This window comes from Camelina sativa, chromosome 5, assembly GCF_000633955.1.
Source record: "Camelina sativa cultivar DH55 chromosome 5, Cs, whole genome shotgun sequence".
Lineage (NCBI taxonomy): Eukaryota > Viridiplantae > Streptophyta > Magnoliopsida > Brassicales > Brassicaceae > Camelina > Camelina sativa.
Window position 1 is genome coordinate 16500222 of NC_025689.1, and position 18868 is coordinate 16519089.

Below are 18868 nucleotides of genomic sequence, written 5' to 3' on the forward strand. Positions count from 1 at the left end.
CGTATACCATAAGAGGTTAAAAAGCACATAAGTGGGATCAGGAACCGGGTATGTGAAACAAGGGCTGAAGAAGCTTCGGTAATCACCGCTCTTTAGCGACATGATCATAATGCCGAACTTCTTCAAGCCTTTCACAACATGAGTATGAATCCTAGATGTTTCACTAGGCAAGGTTCTCATAGACATAAGAGTTTGGCACAAACAACCTTTCGATGTGAAGCTTATAAACTCATATTCCGTAAAGCTGGGTGAAACTAATGGCAGGGTTCTCAAAAACTGTTTGTATAACCATAGCAACCAAGGTATGTTATGAGCTATTTGCAGTCTTCGGACAAAAGCTTTCAGGGAACACAACCTATGTTGGCTAAGGGTAGACAAAGGGTGATTAAGAGCAGACCTGTTCTTTAGAGAATGAAAATCTGGATCACCAGTTGTACGGCGGTAACAGGGAGAAGAGTCGGGGGACCACTCTCGGAGGGAAAACGCAATGATGTAGAACTCATCATTATCCGTCGCCGTCATCTTTGTCACGCAAGACTCGGGTGGTGAGGAAGGAGGAGATTCTACAGAGGCGGGTCGAACTCCGGATCTGGGAAATGAGGAACAGGGAGACTCAGAAACTCCCGGCAAACAGGCTGATAGTGTCGCAAAGGGTAGAGATTGTCGATCTCCACCTTCGTCTAGCTTTGGAGAAGAACACGCCTTTGTTACCGTTTGGGTTCTTTGGTAAGGGTTTTTAGCGAGTAAACAAGATCTAAAAAAGGGGAAAAAAGAATTAGAGATCGAGGTAGAGGGATAGTAGAAACTTGAAAGAGAAGCGGTAATCGAGATTTCCCGATGCCGGCGAGCAGAAAGCCCACCGGCGTCGGAGGAGGAAGGTTGAAACGGCGCCTCGATGTTCGTGCCTGGGAGAGAAAATTAGGGCTAACTGGATTGAAGTTTTTCCACGTTATCCCTTTTTATTTTCTAGCTTTGATCCGATTTTAAGAGAGATTTCTTTATTGAATTTGTTTCCCCCTTCAAACAAATTCATTGTGAGAAACTCTGTTTCTACAGCGATGGAGTCTATGATTTCATTCTTCCAAGAGTAGGTAAAGAGAGCATTGTCAAGCTAGAAGAGTGAGCCGTATCTTTGTTTTTGATCCTTGAAGAGACTGCATGTGACCTAAAGTGACATCCCATGAGGAGGTTGGTTGGATCCGACATCTTGATGCGATTGGATCCCAGTGAGACGAAGCAAAATTGTAGTTGAAGAAAAGATGATCTCGACTTTCCAGGCAAGAGTTACAAAGTAAACATGGGAGTCCCTATTAAGTTCTGGATAAGATACTAACTGAACAAACTAATTTTCTCATTAATCTGTAAATGTGAGATTACACTTGTTTATATACAAGATTAGGATTAACTAAAAGGAAGCTAAATCCTACATCGACTATACAATAGATATAAACCAGTTAATTAAACCCGGTTTACTATCCTAATACACCCCCTCAAGCTTCTGAAACCGAAATATGTGAAGGATGAAAGAGGCTTGATATAGACATGCGCCCAAGAAGAGAGTAGAAAGGACCCGGTTGAAGAGCTTTTGTCAAGATGTCAGCATGTTGGTTTGCACTGGAGAAGTGAAAGAGCTTCAAGAACTTGTTCTTCATCTGATCTCTGACGGTATGACAGTCGATTTCGATGTGTTTCGTCCTCTCATGAAACACGGGATTTGTAGCAATGTGAATAGCCGACTTGTTATCGCAAAACAACTTGGCTGGCGAAGTGACAGTAATCCTCAAATCTTTGAGTAACTGATTCAACCACAAGAGTTCACAAGTGGCAAGAGCCATGCTGCGATATTCTGACTCCGTACTGCTACGACTAGTAACTTGCTGCTTCTTAGACTTCCAACTAATCAAGCTTTTGCCCAGATAAACACAAAAGCCAGAGATAGATCTTCTAGTTTCAGGACAAGTGCCCCAATCCGCATCAGAAAAAGCATTAAGGCAAGGTTCTGAGCTAGCAGCATAATAGAGTCCTTGACCAGGGTTACCTTTAAGATAGTGGCAAATCTGGTATGCGGCTTGAAGATGCACATCCGCAGGACAAGAGAGGAAATGACTTAAGTTGTTGACAGAAAATGTGATATCTGGCCGAGTGATGGTGAGATAAAGCAATCTCCCAATGAGCTCTCTATATGATGTAGCTCGAGCAGAATCAAGAGGAGTCCCCATGTCCTTTGTGTAATGAACATTGGGATTCATAGGAACACTGCAAGGTTTGCAAGCCAACAACCCTGTCGAAGCCAAGATATCAAGAGCATATTTTCGTTGACAAACAGAGATACCACTGCTATTACGAGCTATTTCCAATCCCAAGAAAAACTTAGGAGCGCCCATATCTTTGATTTTGAAAGCAGCATGCAAGACAGTCTTAAGCTCCTGTAGATCACTATCATTGTTAGAAGCAATCATGATGTCATCAACATACACCAAGAGAGCAATAAATTGTGTTCCTCGTTGTTTGACAAACAGAGTGTTGTCACCAGGACACTGAGAGAAACCGGCTCCAAGGATCACTCCAGAAAAACAGTGGTACCATTGGCGAGAAGCCTGCTTAAAACCATATAGAGATTTATGGAGTCGACAAACCGCATTAGGAGGAAGTTGTACACCACCCGGAGGAGTATATCCTTGTGGAAGACTCATGTAGATCTCCTCGTCTAAGCTCCCATGAAGGAAAGCATTAGTCACATCCATCTGTGTTAGTGTCCATCCATGTATAGCTGCTAAACCCAAAACAAGTTTAACACTAGCAAGCTTAGCAACAGGAGAAAAAGTATCGATATAATCAATCCCCTCCATTTGAGTATACCCTTTGGCTACCAATCTTGCTTTATAACGATCTATAGATCCATCTATGTTACATTTGATAGTGTAAACCCATTTACACCCTATCACCGTCTTACCAGGGGGTAAAGATACAACACTCCAAGTCCCAAGTTGCTCAAGAGCAACAATCTCCACATCCATAGCCTTGGGAAAATGAGGATGAGCCATGGCCTGCTTGAAATTCTACGGCTCCGATTCAATTGAGCATGAAAGAACAAAATATTGATAGGAAGGACTCAATTTGGAATAGGTAAGAACAGAATCAAGAGGATAAACAACAAGATGATCCGAAGGAGAGAAATTATCAGAGAGCTGAGCAAGATTGCATAATGCGATAATAGAAGAAGAAGAGGAATCAGACATAGAAAGATCAAGAGAAGTCAAATTAGAAAAAGAAGTATTTGTGAGATTGCAATGATAGTCAGATAAGTAACCTGGTGCTTTAGCTTGGCGTAGTGGCCTGTCATTGGTTTGTGCAACCTGTCCTGTGGCAACTGTAACAGTCTCATCCGGTGTAGCAACAACACTAGAGGATGATGACGGTAATGAGGATGATGATGATGATGCAGGAACAGGAACAAACAAAGGCAATGAATGTGTATCTTCAACAAGTTCAATCTCAGTGGAAACAGGCAAAGGTAAAACCATTTTACTAAACAAATCAATGGTAGGAAGAGAAGGCGTAACATTTTTGAAAGGAAAAATATGCTCATGAAAAACAATGTTACGAGTAATATGAACAACATTAGTTTCCAGATTACGAACCTTATAACCTTTGTAACCAGATGGATAACCTAGAAAAACACATGGTTCAGCTCTAGGAGTAAATTTATTTCGATCCTTAGCTAAAGTAGAAGCATAGCATAAGCAACCAAAAGATCTCAAGAAACTATAATCTGGTTTTTATTTGAAAATTTTTTCATAAGGTGACATTTTGTCTAAAACCAAAGAGGGTGTTCTATTTATCAAGAAGGCAGCAATATGAATGCAATCAGACCAGTAACATAGAGGAACATTAGATTGAAACAAAAGTGCACGAGCAACATTAAGGAGATGCTGATGCTTTCGTTCTACAACCGAATTCTGTTGCGGTGTATAAGGACATGAAAAATGATGTATCATACCATGATCTTTAACGAGTTGAGAAAAACCAAGTTCAGGTGCATTATCACTACGAACAATCTTAATGACAGGGTTATATTGTGTTTGAACATGTTTAACGAAAGACGGAAAAATAGAAAGAACATCATTTTTATTCCTCATCATATAAATCCAGGTGATTCGAGTACAATCATCTACAATAGTGAGAAAATATCGATATCCTTCTATAGATTCTACAGAAAATGGCCCCCAAGTGTCTATATGAATGAGATCAAATGGTAAAGCAGAAAGTTTACTATGTGAAACAAACGGTAATTTCTTTTGCTTAGCTAAGGGACATATATCACAATGATCATGAGAAGAAGAACTAGAGATAGACATAGGTAATGTACCCGGCATATATTGTAACTTGGCAGAAGATGGGTGACCTAAGCGTTGATGCCAGACACGACCATCGACTTGCAAGGACCCAGAAAAAGATGCTGAAACAGAATTCGCAGATGCTGAAATGTCATGATGCTCCATCATCAAGTCCCGAGTATGGTCCTGAATAGCAAACTTTTACCAATCATCAAGTCCCGAGTATGGTCCTGAATATAACAAGAATCAGTATAGAAATGTGCAGAACAATTATCATGTCTAACCAAAGAACTCACACTTATCAAGTTGAATTTAAAAGTTGGAACATAAAGAACATCATGCAAAATCAATGTTTGAGTTATTTGTACAGTGCATATATGAGTAATAGCAACTCTAGTGCCATTAGGGAGTGAGATTGTTACACCTGTCACTGGAAAAGTCTCACTAAACAAGGAAAGGTCAGAATCTGTATCAATTATCCAACTACCACTGGGTAGAACAATATAAAGAGAAGAAAGGCACTGATGTTGAAAAGTGAAAATTTTGTTTTCAAAACGAAGACTCGAAGAAGGAAACTCAATTGTAACATTACCAGAAGAAGATGTCGCAGCCATAGCACCATGCTCAGTTATCGTAGCAGATGGATTAGAAGACGGCTGCTCTGAAGCCTTGGTCTAGGTGCTGAGTTGATGAATCAAACTCTGAATCTGGTCAGAAGTAAAACTGCTCAGATCGAGATTAGTTGCAACTTGTGCTGGGGCAGGTGTATAAGAAGCAGAATTGAGCACTGCATTGGCAACTGCACCCGGTTGAGAATATTGTGGCTGCGGATACTGATTCTGAGCTTGTTGGAATTGAGCCTGTGTAGGAAACTGAGGACGTCTTCCTATTGGAAAAGATGCACGAGGTGGAGCAGACTGTGATAACACTTGCTGCACTGGAGGTCGTTGAGCATTCCTATGACCAGGTGGATATCCATGAAGTTTAAAACACTTCTGAATGGTGTGACCAACATGGTTACAATGAGTACAATAAGGCTTCTGGTGAGGTCGAAAAGCAGCATAGGCAGTATTATCAGTAGGTCCTGAAAAATAGCCATTAGGAGAAGGCGCCATAGGGTTATAACCAACATTATCAGAAGGACCAGAAGCTTGAAAAGCCACATTATCAATCCTGGTGGCAGGCTGAATATTCTTCTGCCTCTCGTCCTCGGTAACCATGTGAAAAACCTCTCCAATCGAAGGCATGGGCTTCAACATCAAGATATGCCTGTGTGTGGGCTGATAAGCTTCATTTAACCCCATTAAGAACTTCGTAACCCTGCTACGCTGCTGCAATTTCTCCCACATAAGAGCAGCATTACACTCGCACTTGCCACAAGTACAAACAGGAACATCAATATAGTTTTTCAACTCTTCCCATATGTTTACTAATGCTGTATAATAGGTAGTAACATCCATAGATCCCTGTTGTAAAGTACTCAACCGTTTTTCAATCTCAAAGACCCTAGGTGCATCATCTTGCCTAAAACGAGACATAAGATCCAACCAAATCGCAGATGCAGTAGCCATATAAAGTAAACTCTGACCTATGTGCTTAGAAACTGAACTCATTAACCAAGTAATCACCATATCATTACATCGTGACCAAGAACCTACATCAGGATGATCATCGGGAGGTTTAGGAATCGTTCCATCTATGAAGCCCAACTTATTCCTGACATTAAGAGCCATGCGCACAGAACGTCGCCAAGAGTGAAACTCTGAGCCAGTAGTGAGCTGATCCGAAACCAAAACCATCCCAGCATGATCCGTTGAATGAAGAAAATACGGATTCTCGTACTGATCAGTAGGTCGACGCGATTCAGAGGTCGGATTAGGAGTTACAGGACGATTTTGCGGATTTAAAGCCATTGTAAAGAGTAAAGATGAAATTGATCAAAAGAATCAAAGATTATAGAAAGATTGAGCTGGGATTAAGCAAATCGAAGAGAACCAGCGCCAATTTAGGTCAATCAAAGAGTACGAACAAAGAGCAAGAACACGAGCCCGTAAAAGAAAAACTTAATCACAGCGATATAAAGCTGGAAAACGAAATCAAAGATCAGCGGAGTGATAGGAGCACTCATGGCTGTAGAATCAATGAACAGAAACGAGCTCGAGAAGAATGAGAATCAATGGCGGAAGCTTGTGTCAGTGTATCGCTCTGCTCTGATACCATATTAAGTTCTGGATAAGATACTAACTGAACAAACTAGTTTTCTCATTAATCTGTAAATGTGAGATTACACTTGTTTATATACAAGATTAGGATTAAATAAAAGGATGCTTAATCCTACATAAACTATACAATAGATATAAACCAGTTAATTAAACCCGGTTTACTATCCTAATAGTCCCCAATGGAGGTTGCATTTTGGTTGGTAGTCCGATAAATCTTTTATCATCATTCTTTAAATGATATACCTCCCAAACTTTTGCATTTTGCCTTTCGAAATACTTAGTGTGGTAAATTATACCCAATTAAAGATATATCAATGTTTATAATTGGTTATGACTGTGCATGGAGGATGTATAATAGGACTTTAAATTTAATCGTTTGTTTAATGCTTGGTATTTTAAATGATTGAATATATAACTTTAGGTTGAACATTACTAATACACCATATTTAATTTAGATATTCAAAGAAACTTGTATTCATATTAGGAGTGGGTATTTTGTTTTGGAAGTTATCATATTCCATTAGAAGATGGAACCGAAAACATAATGAAATTTTTACTAAAATTTAAAGAGAAAAAGGTATAGTATTTTTCCACACAAACTTATTAAATTGTATGAATTTATATCTATAGATAAAACATAAAATAAAGATGATACTATAAACTCCAAAATCTATAGGTTGAACTCTCAACAGAAAAACTCAAACATAAGTTGACAAATATATAGAGTTAAAAAAAATGAACATTTGAACATACACAATTATTTGTGAAAATTTCAACTATTAAAATGTAAATAATTCTAAATGAAACTTTATAAAAAGACAATCGCAAAAAATATATCTTATCAAACTATAATGAATTTTTCATTTTATTATTTTATAGAATTTCTAAATCTACGTTATGTACAAGAAATTTTTTTATTAGGGGGAGGTATTGGTTTAGGATTTAGAAAGAGTTTAAATGACTTTATGTTTTTAAAAAATCTTGCTGATTTTTAAAATCATAAAAATTTAGAAAGTAAAAATGAAGGATTCTATAAGAGATTGTTTAGGAAGTTATTTTAAATCTTGCTGATTTGTGTTTCCTAATCTTGTAAAATCTTTCATAAAATCTTTCAAAATCTTTCTATTTGATGAAAGAGTTTTCATGACTTTTGTTATGAAGAAAATGATATAAAATCATAAACCAATAACACAAAATTTGAATTCATTAACAATCCAAGATTCTTTAGTTTTAATTGAATAACATAAAACTTTTAATGACTTTATAAGACTCTTAATCCAATAACACTAGATTTATCAAGATTTTAGATAACTTTTTACAAATCCACAACCAATAACACCAAATTTTTAAAGAGTTTTAAAAAGTCTTGATTGAATAACAACATATTTTACATAACTTTTAAAGTCATTAAAATTCTTTCTAAATCCTAAACCAATAATCTATTTAGTACATTTCTTATTAGCAAACAGTACACAAAAAGATTGATGGACTTTTTCATGCTTTATGGTAGGCTTCCAAACCCGAGGATTTGATCTAAACAAATATCCAAACCTGATTCAAACTCGAATCCAAAATTTTAAAAACCTTGATCGATTCCAAACCTCAAAATCCGAAACTCCAACCTGAATATATCTACAATATTAATACATATTAGTAATATTTATATGTTTAGATTTTTAGATATTTTAGATACTTTTTAGTATTTAAACTATTTTTTAATAAATTTGTGTAAAAAATAGTAGTAAAATACTCTAAGTTTTTAGATAGTAGGGATATCTATATTAACATTTTTGAAGTACATTTTGGTTTATGCTCTTGAAGTTTATCTTATTTAATTTGTTTTTTTCAACATTAACCCTACAGATTTTTCTAAAATAACACTTCTCCTTAATTAACCCCTACAGATTTTCCTAAATGAACATTTCTACTTAACTCAATTAATGGAACTATATGAATCGATCAAATTTACTTACGTTTATTGTCATACACAGTATGACACCATTATTTAAGAGATCGTGAATAAATGCTCAAAACTTATTTTAATACATCTATATTAACATTTTTGAAGTACATTTTGGTTTATGCCCTTTAAGTTTTACTTATTTAATTTTTTTTTACAACATTAACCCCTAAAAAAATTCCATAAATAACATTGCAGAGAAACTCAAATACTAAACTTTCTTAAATAGACAAACATTTGTTACATTTATCGTCATAAAATCTTAACAACATCTATACATTAAAGTTTTAACCCATTAAATCTTCAAAACTATTTTTATGGATGCTAGAATATCTCAAATTTAAATGATATACAACAGATTTTCCATAACAAAAGTTTACAAGATCCATAATTATATTAATGGACATTAATAAATTTCCTAAACTGAAAATCCAATTATAAAATGTCACATTAAATATGTTGAAAACCCCATATAATTTGGTTTATTTTGTATTTTGTGAGGAATTAGCAAAAAAATTAAAATTCTATTAATAATCATAAACTATAATGGACATTAATAAAAATATGCTAATTTGGTAAAACAATTAACATAATTAAACTTGATAAAAAAACTTATTTTGATTATTTTTTTTACGCAAAATCTTATTTTGATTTGTTGAGACATGGTGGCATTAATCCCATATAGAGAGTTAAGTGGAATTGTTATTTTTTAAAAATATTTTTAGATGTGTACTAGGAGATATATGTATTACTAGACTATACATATACCACATGGGTTAAAACCTTGAAAACATTACAAAAATCTTATACTTTGAATACTTATATCAAATACCTGTAAAATTTTATATTTTTAAAATTAATAAAATAATAATAAAATAACAAATAAATATAATATAAATTTTAAAATTTTAAAATTAAAAATATTTTCCCGCTAGTGTACCGCCGGTTAAATCTTAGTTCTCAGATAATTTGGATAATAAAATTTTTAGTTTTGGGAACTTCAACCTGTACCTGATTCGAATCCGATCCAAACCTGAATTTAACTGTATTCGAACGGGTTACATATCTCTAAACTCTAAAACCGGAAAATCTAAAAAATCAGATCCAAACCCGAACGGTAACCGAACCCCGTTTAGGGTTCTCGGAGTGTTGACTGTGATTTTCTTCTGAAACCGGTTAAAATCTGATAACCGAAAAAGCATCGGTTTGGTCTGCTCTCAAACGCTAATCACTTTTCCCGGAACCGCCGCCCGCAGCTGTAGCCTGTAGTCATCAGACGCCATTGTTGCCGCACCTCTCTGACAAAGTACCTATCAATCAATACCTTGTTTTATCGATTCCTTTACCAGACGTGTTTTCTTCAACTCTTTGCATAGTTAACTTCGAATTTGATGTTTTTTGGAACAAACTTTTATGAGTTTTGGAATCTGAGAAATTTTTATTATATTCTGATTTAGTTTCTGCAATTCACAAAGATGGGCAGCGAAAGTGAGAAACGGAGAGAAGCAAATAAAGAAGAGGAAGAAGAAGAAATAGTCTGCTTGGAGTCTTTCTTCATCAACGATGAGTAATTTTGTCACCGATACAAAAAAATATACAAATGTTTGTTGAATTTGGTTTTAACCTTTGATCAAGTGTTAGGTTATGGTTTCCTTAGACATGTTTGTTTTGTCTTTTTTCGGATGCAGTTATCAGTTGACGAAGTTTACGTTTGGTTCTCATGTTCTTGAGCTCTACTGTCTCCAGTCAGCTTCAAGTGAGTTTCTTTTTTTATTTAGTATCAATCTTGCATTGTATTTTTGCTTCTTAGATGACCAAAGAGAAGAATTTTTGGTATAATATCCGATTTGGTCGTTGTGAGGTTTGTGTTATGATGAACTTCTGTTGTTTATTTGCTCTTCAAATCTTCATTAAGTTGTTATTAATCAATCTCGAGTCACTCTGATCTGTATACGAGGCTGGTGTATTCTTTGAACTTTTATTGCCATTGAAAGACAATGAAGGAGCAATTAGAATTCAGAGATTTTTTTTATCTCCACCCTTGTATTGTATTGGCAGTATATTTTTCTTAGATCAAAATTTTGAAGTAATTGCTGCGAGGTTTTGAGTCATCTGATTAACAAAGACTAAGCACGAGCCTTTTTTGTGAATTTTTGACTGGTGTATTCTTTGAACTTCCTTTTCCATTGAAAGACTATTTTATGAGTAATGAGAGTTCAGCGATTTTTATCTCTATCCTCGTAGTATATATCATAAAGCTATATGTCTGTTACATAACAGGATGTCTAAAATATTTGTGGTACAGCTGATTTTGATTTAACAGGGCAGCTGGTTTGGCCTGGTGCGATGCTTATGAATGGTTATCTCTCAGAAAATGCTGAGATTCTCCAGGGATGTTCAATTTTGGAGTTGGGATCTGGCGTTGGTTTGTGCTGTTTATGACCTTTTCTCATTTTCCATTTTTATTGGACCACACTAATGCATCTTGTTTATCCTAGTACATAATGGGTTAATCACCCACCTTTGCATGTGCCTTCATCTATATTGTTAGATAAGTTGTATAATTTTCTTGAAGAGTTGGTCTTAGCAGTCTGCCCTTACCTGAATTCACCATCATTCACATATATGAACTCCTAGATGTGTGCTCTTTCTTTGGTCTTTGAGAACATAATGGAAGGACTAGTTCCTTAATTTGCTGAATGTTATTCCAAAGCTTAAATACGTTTTCTCCTTGTGGTTCAATTCCTGTGTAGTTTCTAATCTTAAATCTTCTTTAACTCAGGGATAACTGGAGTTCTCTGTAGCAAATTTTGCCGTAAAGTTATTTTTACTGACCATAACGATGAAGTGCTCAAGGCAAGGTTTCCTCGCTGAAGAGTTGCTCTATAAATTCATATCATTGGTAGAATATAATCAGGTTTTTATAACTTTTCAGATACTGAAGAAAAACATCGAGCTGCATGGACATTCCAGCGGTCCTAACCCCTCAGCTGGTGAGAAAATAAAATCAACTAAGCTGTCGATTCTCATCATTCATGTTAGTAATGGGTTCTGTTTAACATTTCTATCTACTGAACTAGAGGCTGCAAAGCTAGAATGGGGAAATAGTGATCATCTAGGTGAAATTTTACAGAAACACAATGATGGCTTTGATCTTATCCTTGGAGCTGATATCTATATCCTTATGTTCGATAACAATCTTTTTATCTATCCGCATAGTATAGTACATTGGTCCGGATTCGGATATATAGAAAAATACATCTTTAGTTCGGTTTAATACAGAAAAAATGAACCTGAAATGGTAAATCTTATGTTCAGTTCAGATTTGGTTTAGTTCAGATCAGTTAAACTATAATCGGTACTCCTATGATATACACCAGAATGAAAAGAAAAAAAATGCCTTGACAATACGTAAGCTTTCAGCAATCTAGTGTGCCGTTGCTATTTGACAGNGCTTATGAATGGTTATCTCTCAGAAAATGCTGAGATTCTCCAGGGATGTTCAGTTCTGGAGTTGGGATCTGGCGTTGGTTTGTGCTGTTTATGACCTTTTCTCATTTTCCATTTTTATTGGACCACACTAATGCATCTTGTTTATCCTAGTACTTAATGGTGAATCACCACCTGTGCCTTCATCTATATTGAATAATTTCCTGGAAGAGTTGGTCTTAGCAGTCTGCCCTTACCTGAATTTACCATCTTTCACATATATAAACTCCTAAATGTGTGCTCTTTCTTTGGTCTTTGAGAACATAATGGAAGGACTAGTTCCTTAATTTGCTTAATGTTCTTCCAAAGCTTAAAAATACGTTTTCTTCTTCTGGTTTAATTCCTGTGTAGTTTCTAATCTTAAATCTTCTTTAACTCAGGGATAACTGGAGTTCTCTGTAGCAAATTTTGCCGTAAAGTTATTTTTACTGACCATAACGATGAAGTGCTCAAGGCAAGGTTTCCTCGCTGAAGAGTTGCTCTATAAATTCATATCATTGGTAGAATATAATCAGGTTTTTATAACTTTTCAGATACTGAAGAAAAACATCGAGCTGCATGGACATTCCAGCGGTCCTAACCCCTCAGCTGGTGAGAAAATAAAATCAACTAAGCTGTCGATTCTCATCATTCATGTTAGTAATGGGTTCTGTTTAACATTTCTATCTACTGAACTAGAGGCTGCAAAGCTAGAATGGGGAAATAGTGATCATCTAGGTGAAATTTTACAGAAACACAATGATGGCTTTGATCTTATCCTTGGAGCTGATATCTATATCCTTATTTTCGATAACAATCTTTTTATCTATCCGCATAGTATAGTACATTGGTCCGGATTCGGATATATAGAAAAATACATCTTTAGTTCGGTTTAATACAGAAAAAATGAACCTGAAATGGTAAATCTTATGTTCAGTTCAGATTTGGTTTAGTTCAGATCAGTTAAACTATAATCGGTACTCCTATGATATACACCAGAATGAAAAGAAAAAAAATGCCTTGACAATACGTAAGCTTTCAGCAATCTAGTGTGCCGTTGCTATTTGACAGTGTTGAGCAGCTTCTGCGGATCAGGGGACACGGAAACTGCAAGTTCATACTAGCATACGTATCACGGGCTAGACAGTAAGTTTGTCAGCCACAACTTTTGCATTTTTCCCTCATATGGCTGCAATATTCATATGATTGAAAATGTTGTTTCAGGATGGATTCTGCGATCTTGAGAGAAGGCGCTCAGCACGGGATGCTGATGAATGAAGTTTCTGGGACTCGGTGTACCGTAGCAAACTTGAAAGGAGTCATATATGAGATCACACTTCAATAGAAGAAGAAAGGAATTTGTTTTGTTGGAGTAATTTTACTTCCCTTGATACCTACTGAGAATTTTGTACCATTATGTTATTTTAGGATGCATACATTTTTGATGAAATCCTTTACTGTTTAAAAAGTATAAACAATGACATTTGTGGATGCTTTGAAGTGAAACCACATTTGTTAGCTGAAAAATTGTTGCAACTAACATATCTCCTTTATTATATACACAAGTTGCCATGTCCAATTTCTTGATTTCACCTACTTATCAGTTATTATCTAAATACACTGGCTAACACACTCCACTTATTTGAGGGTCAATTTTCAAATAAATTTCCACCATATAATAATAATTTAATACATACAGTCCTATTTAAAATTTGTTGCTCCAATCAGTAAAGAGAGAAAGAAGAAGTTAAGAAACATGTTTAAATTGATTAAATCGATTTTGTATTTATAAATTTATTGAGGTCCAAAATAAATGTGAGTCATCTCCCCAACTCCAAGAGGACCTCCCAACCAGAATTAGAGGAGATAAACTTGACGCGTCCTTCTTCTTCTTCTTCTTCTTCACCCTGCGTCTTCTTTACGTCACCGGAAATCAAATCTTATCGCCGGAGATTCTTCATCGGAACTAATCGCAACACCTTTTCACGGTAAAATCTCGTCCCCTCTCCTTTTGCAGCATGATTCGCTCCTAATCGGAGACGGTGAAATTTATGTTAAATTTATCGATTTCTGGCTAAAAAGCAGAATCGAGTTTGGAATCTTAGATGTATTTTGTGGAATATTTTGAACAAATTTGTTTGAGCAATGGACTCTGACCATTTTTCTCCAGAAAAAAAAAATTGCTGAAAAAAAAAAATGCAATGGAATGGGGCGAGACGAGCCCATTCTTTATGGTGCAAGAGTCTAACAAACAACACTCATTTGCATCATCCTTCTATTCCAGTCTCACATTTTGTCACCACTACCATGTCGAGTTTGGAGGAGCCGCTTGGCTTTGACAAGTTGCCTAGTATGAGTACAATGGATAGGATTCAGAGGTTTTCCTCTGGTGCTTGTCGTCCTAGGGATGATTTCGGCATGGGACACCGTTGGATTGATGGAAGAGATTGCACCACCTCTAACAGTTGCATGTGAGAGTTGCCTTTTTTCAATAATCTTTCAAGTTTGATGGCATCTTCGTTTTTAAAAAAAAATTTGTTAAAACTTTACAGTGATGATGATAGAAGCTTCGTTAAAGAGTCTTTCCCGTGGAGAAGGCATACTCGGAAATTATCTGAAGGAGAACAACATCTGCTTCAGAATATTTCAATTTCAGGGAGGACTTCCACAGTTTCTGCAACTTTAAGGGAATCCAAAAGTTTTAAGGGGCATAAGTATAGCACATTTAGCAATGACAATGGCACGCCACATATAACTAATAAGGTAAATTTTCTTGATGGAGGAAAGTAGTTTTTGACATCTATCTACATAAATCATAAGCCAATTATCCATTTTCTCTATCTTATTTTGTATTTTCTGTTTGAAATTCATCAGATCTCCAAAGGTATACCAAAGTTTGTGAAGATTGTAGAAGTTGGTCCTAGGGATGGCCTGCAGAATGAGAAAAATATAGTACCCACATCTGTTAAGGTGGAACTAATTCAGAGATTAGTTTCTTCTGGATTGCCCGTTGTCGAGGCTACAAGTTTTGTATCACCAAAATGGGTTCCCCAGGTAATGCTATTATGCTGGTGTTTATGAACTATATTGTCTCCCTGCACTTTCATATGATCCTATGTTTGGTATCTCCATAATAAAACATATAGAGTGACCACTTTAAAGAAATGATATTTTACTGTAGATAGACTATAATGTTCTCATAGAAATGAATGTTTCCTTTGTAGAGTTAGCTGCATCTAAATAGTTTTTCAAAATGAATCAATACAGTTTTTTCAGTTCGTTTTGTTGGGCATCTCACTAGGAGTTTATTTTTGAAACCTCCTCATGCGTCATGGAACAAATTTTCCTGAGTACTAGCTGCCAACTCGAAAACAAATCCATTGCTTGCTCATATGGTCTTGCTTGTTCCTACATTCAACTGAGCAACAAGCATACCACTTCTTGGATTTTCTTTTGGGTACCATCTAGCTCTTGCTACAAGAGATTCAAATTGCTTCTGATAGGCAAGATAATGGAGAAAACCATTTTCCATGTAGAGGAACTAATTTAACTGAACAGAAATTTATACTATTTCACCTTGTAGCTTGCAGATGCAAAGGATGTAATGGATGCTGTAAATAGTTTAGATGGGGCTCGATTGCCTGTTCTGACACCAAATCTAAAAGTATGTACCATTTATCTCTTAGGATTCTCAAAACAATTCTTTGTTTCTTACCTATGAACACCAACATGGAGTCCTTGTTTCTTTTTAGGGCTTTGAAGCGGCTGTGTCTGCAGGTGCTAAGGAAGTTGCAATTTTTGCATCAGCTTCTGAGTCATTCTCCTTGTCAAATATTAACTGTACCATCGAAGAGAGTCTCTTGAGATATCGTGCTGTTACCACTGCTGCAAAGGAGCATGGGGTTCCCGTCCGTGGGTACGTTTCTTCTAATTTGTCTTGATTGTGTACGTTATCTGTTCCCTCCGTATAGTGTCTAGCAAATGTGGTGCCTACTCAAGCTTTTCATACTTCTGTGCTAAGGGGCGTGTGCAAAACTTCTTTAAACTCTTTTATACAGTGTTTTCATTTTGGTTTCTCGCTATCCAACCATTTAATGGTTTGTCACCTTATTTAATTTTAATGCGAGAACTGAATCACCGGTGGATCATGTTTGGCAAAAATTTAATACGTGTGATAATCTTATCATAGGGAGTGTATGATATAACTTTGTAAAAATATGGATCATAGACTCATGAACAATTTTCTTGTCCAAACTTCATTTTCCATCAAGCTTGATCCAATTAGTTCAGACTTGGTTTAACGTCTCATATTATTGACCCATTGAATGTTGTTAGTGGTGGAATCAATCTGTTTTTCAATTTTCGACCCTAATATAACACGTATAGCAGAAACAGTTGGTTCTAATTAAAGTCCATGATTATTTCCCAATGTTGAAGGTATGTATCTTGCGTTGTGGGGTGTCCAGTGGAGGGAGCCGTTCCACCCTCAAAAGTGGCTTATGTTGTGAAAGAACTCTACGACATGGGCTGCTTTGAGATATCTCTAGGTGACACAATTGGGATTGGTACTCCTGGTAATTTCTTTTCTGAAAAATCTCGCATAGTTTAATCAATTGAATTATAAGCATTGAAGATGTTGAACGGCTTAAATATTAGCTATAAGTCCATTACCTAGCCTAGGACTGAATGCAACCGATTTTAAAGCTGTTGTGAGTCTTGTGACTTGGAAGTTGGTTATGGTTACAACAAAGCAGTTCTGGGTTTATGAGAAATGCCTCGGCAGATTATTTTGGGTGTGGATTTCTTGGGCTTGGGTGCTGTTCTCTTGGTTGAGAGTTTAAGTCTTTCCATTAATCAAGTCCCTCTGTTTGGTGAATTGAATAAATCAGGTTCTGTAGTTCCCATGCTCGAAGCCGTTATGGCAGTTGTGCCTGCCGACATACTGGCTGTTCACTTCCACGACACCTATGGACAAGCTCTTGCAAACATATTGATGTCTCTCCAAGTAAGTCAAGAACTAATCTTGTTTTTTCCGGCAAAAAATATTTAGTTATATATGCATTTATGGTTGGACATGTGTTGGTGCAAAAGCAGATGGGAATAAGCATAGTAGACTCATCAATTGCTGGATTAGGCGGCTGCCCATATGCAAAAGGAGCTTCAGGAAATGTAGCCACAGAAGATGTGGTTTACATGTTGAATGGTTTAGGCGTCCAAACCAATGTCGACTTGGGAAAGCTTATAGCTGCTGGAGATTTCATCAGTAAGCATCTCGGCCGTCCCAACGGTTCAAAGGCTGCCGTTGCCCTCAACCGTCGGATCACAGCTGATGCCTCCAAGATATGAGTTTTGTTAGAGGATTCACATATTTAAAGTCTTATGAATACGAGAGACAAAAAGAAAGTGAATATAAATCTTATATATAAGATGCTGTATGAATGATTCATTGTTATAAACGATGCTACTGAAAGGTACAATGGTTTTTATTCTTGTTTATTTGCAATGTTCTACAATACTTATATGCTAGACGTACGGGACACTATATGGTTTATAGATGTATATATGTTTTACGCTAGATGTACATATGGTGATCGAGCCGTCGATTCGTGAAAAGCCATAGCCGCCATCGTCTTTTAATCAAGATCTTTTTGTTTAATGTTTACTCTGTGACTGTCACGTCATCTTTTGACCTTTATATTTTGACACTATAATATAAACAGTGTTTTGCAAAAGAAGTACAATGTCTATACAAAAATTTGTCAGAGTATATGAATATAAAAACAAGAACAAAAAAAGCTTATTGATATTAAGTGTATCTGAAAATGCATATGAAGATTTAAACAAGTGTTTTTTTGTTTTTAGAATTTGGTTTTCTCGATTTTGTGAGGTAACTGATATGCAACTCCTTAGATGATAGAAAACAGTACTATTAGGAAGTGATGTTTTCCCAAACCTGCATTGCCATATATTCGTAGACTAATAATATGTGATCATCACATCAATAAGCGATGAGCATATCCAAATTTGGGTTATCAATTGTTGAATATAGTCTGCAAGAAATGAATGTCCACAGATGATTAACACACACATGTTTCAATTGCTAATGAAAAAAAAAGGTTTACTAATTACTAGTTTTCTTCCAAAATGAAATGATAATAGTTGACGTTTTCTTAAAACATTTTCCTTTTCCATTGACAATTTAAATATGTGTGTTTCAAAGCTAACCATATTTATTGGTTCCATTAATTTTATCGATTGCTGTTAAAAAAAACTGGGTATTTGAAACCAAAAATGTTTTAAAAATAGAGTATCAATAAAACAAAAAATAAAAATAAAAACAAAATATTATTCGAGAAACGTCTGGCGCTTCTCACGGCAACCCTGACTCTGGGATGGTGATGGGAGTTGGATTGGGGGTTTTGTGCTGAATATCGAGATATGTTTGGCACTGATGACAAAATTTTGTAGGAATCTACTATGGGCTTTATATTGCATGGGAGAGAAGTGTTACGCTGTTAGAGCTTGAGATAGACTCGGAGATGGTGGTCGGTTTTCTTAAGACAGAGATTAGTGCTACTTATCCGCTGTCTTTTCTAATACGTCTGTGCTATAACTTATCATCTAAGGACTGGATAGTTCGTATTTCTCATGTGTATAGAGAAGCTAATTCTCTTACAAATGGATTAGCAAATTATGCGTTTTTACTTCCGTTAGGTTTTTACTCTTTGGATGTTTGTCCGGAGTCTTTCTTTCGATTGTTTTGGAGGATGCTAGTGGGTCGGTAAGACCACGATTTGTTCATGTGTAATTTCTTTTTATTTTAATAAATGGGGGGACTTTTTTTTTCACACCAAAACAAAAAAAAAAAAAAAAAAATCATT

At 35.9% G+C, this 18868-nt stretch overlaps 2 protein-coding genes across 6 annotated transcripts; both read left to right on the top strand.

Moving 5' to 3' along the window:
- Positions 9590–13531, top strand: LOC104787055 (protein N-lysine methyltransferase METTL21A-like). 3 transcript variants are annotated; one of them, XM_010512556.2, is made up of 10 exons: positions 9590–9825; positions 9977–10086; positions 10208–10275; positions 10825–10878; positions 11984–12049; positions 12389–12462; positions 12542–12599; positions 12687–12782; positions 13022–13133; positions 13212–13531. In XM_010512556.2, the coding sequence occupies exons 2-10, from the start codon at positions 9995–9997 to the stop codon at positions 13330–13332; spliced, it is 741 nt and encodes a 246-aa protein (XP_010510858.1). In that variant the 5' UTR covers positions 9590–9825; positions 9977–9994; the 3' UTR covers positions 13333–13531. The 3 variants fall into 3 exon arrangements, with proteins under 3 accessions (XP_010510858.1, XP_010510857.1, XP_010510856.1); XM_010512555.2 differs by having other exon boundaries at positions 9593–9825; positions 9995–10086; positions 12681–12782; XM_010512554.2 differs by having other exon boundaries at positions 9594–9825; positions 12681–12782.
- On the top strand, positions 13793–17513 carry LOC104787056 (hydroxymethylglutaryl-CoA lyase, mitochondrial). Of its 3 annotated transcripts, none has more exons than XM_010512558.2 (9): positions 13793–13975; positions 14158–14458; positions 14552–14750; positions 14862–15041; positions 15571–15651; positions 15740–15903; positions 16425–16561; positions 16877–16992; positions 17082–17375. In XM_010512558.2, exons 2-9 carry the CDS (start codon positions 14184–14186, stop codon positions 17331–17333), a joined length of 1404 nt encoding a protein of 467 aa, XP_010510860.1. In that variant the 5' UTR covers positions 13793–13975; positions 14158–14183; the 3' UTR covers positions 17334–17375. The 3 variants fall into 3 exon arrangements, with proteins under 3 accessions (XP_010510860.1, XP_010510859.1, XP_010510861.1); XM_010512557.2 differs by having other exon boundaries at positions 13794–13975; positions 14540–14750; positions 17082–17513; XM_010512559.2 differs by having other exon boundaries at positions 13795–13975; positions 14272–14458; positions 14540–14750.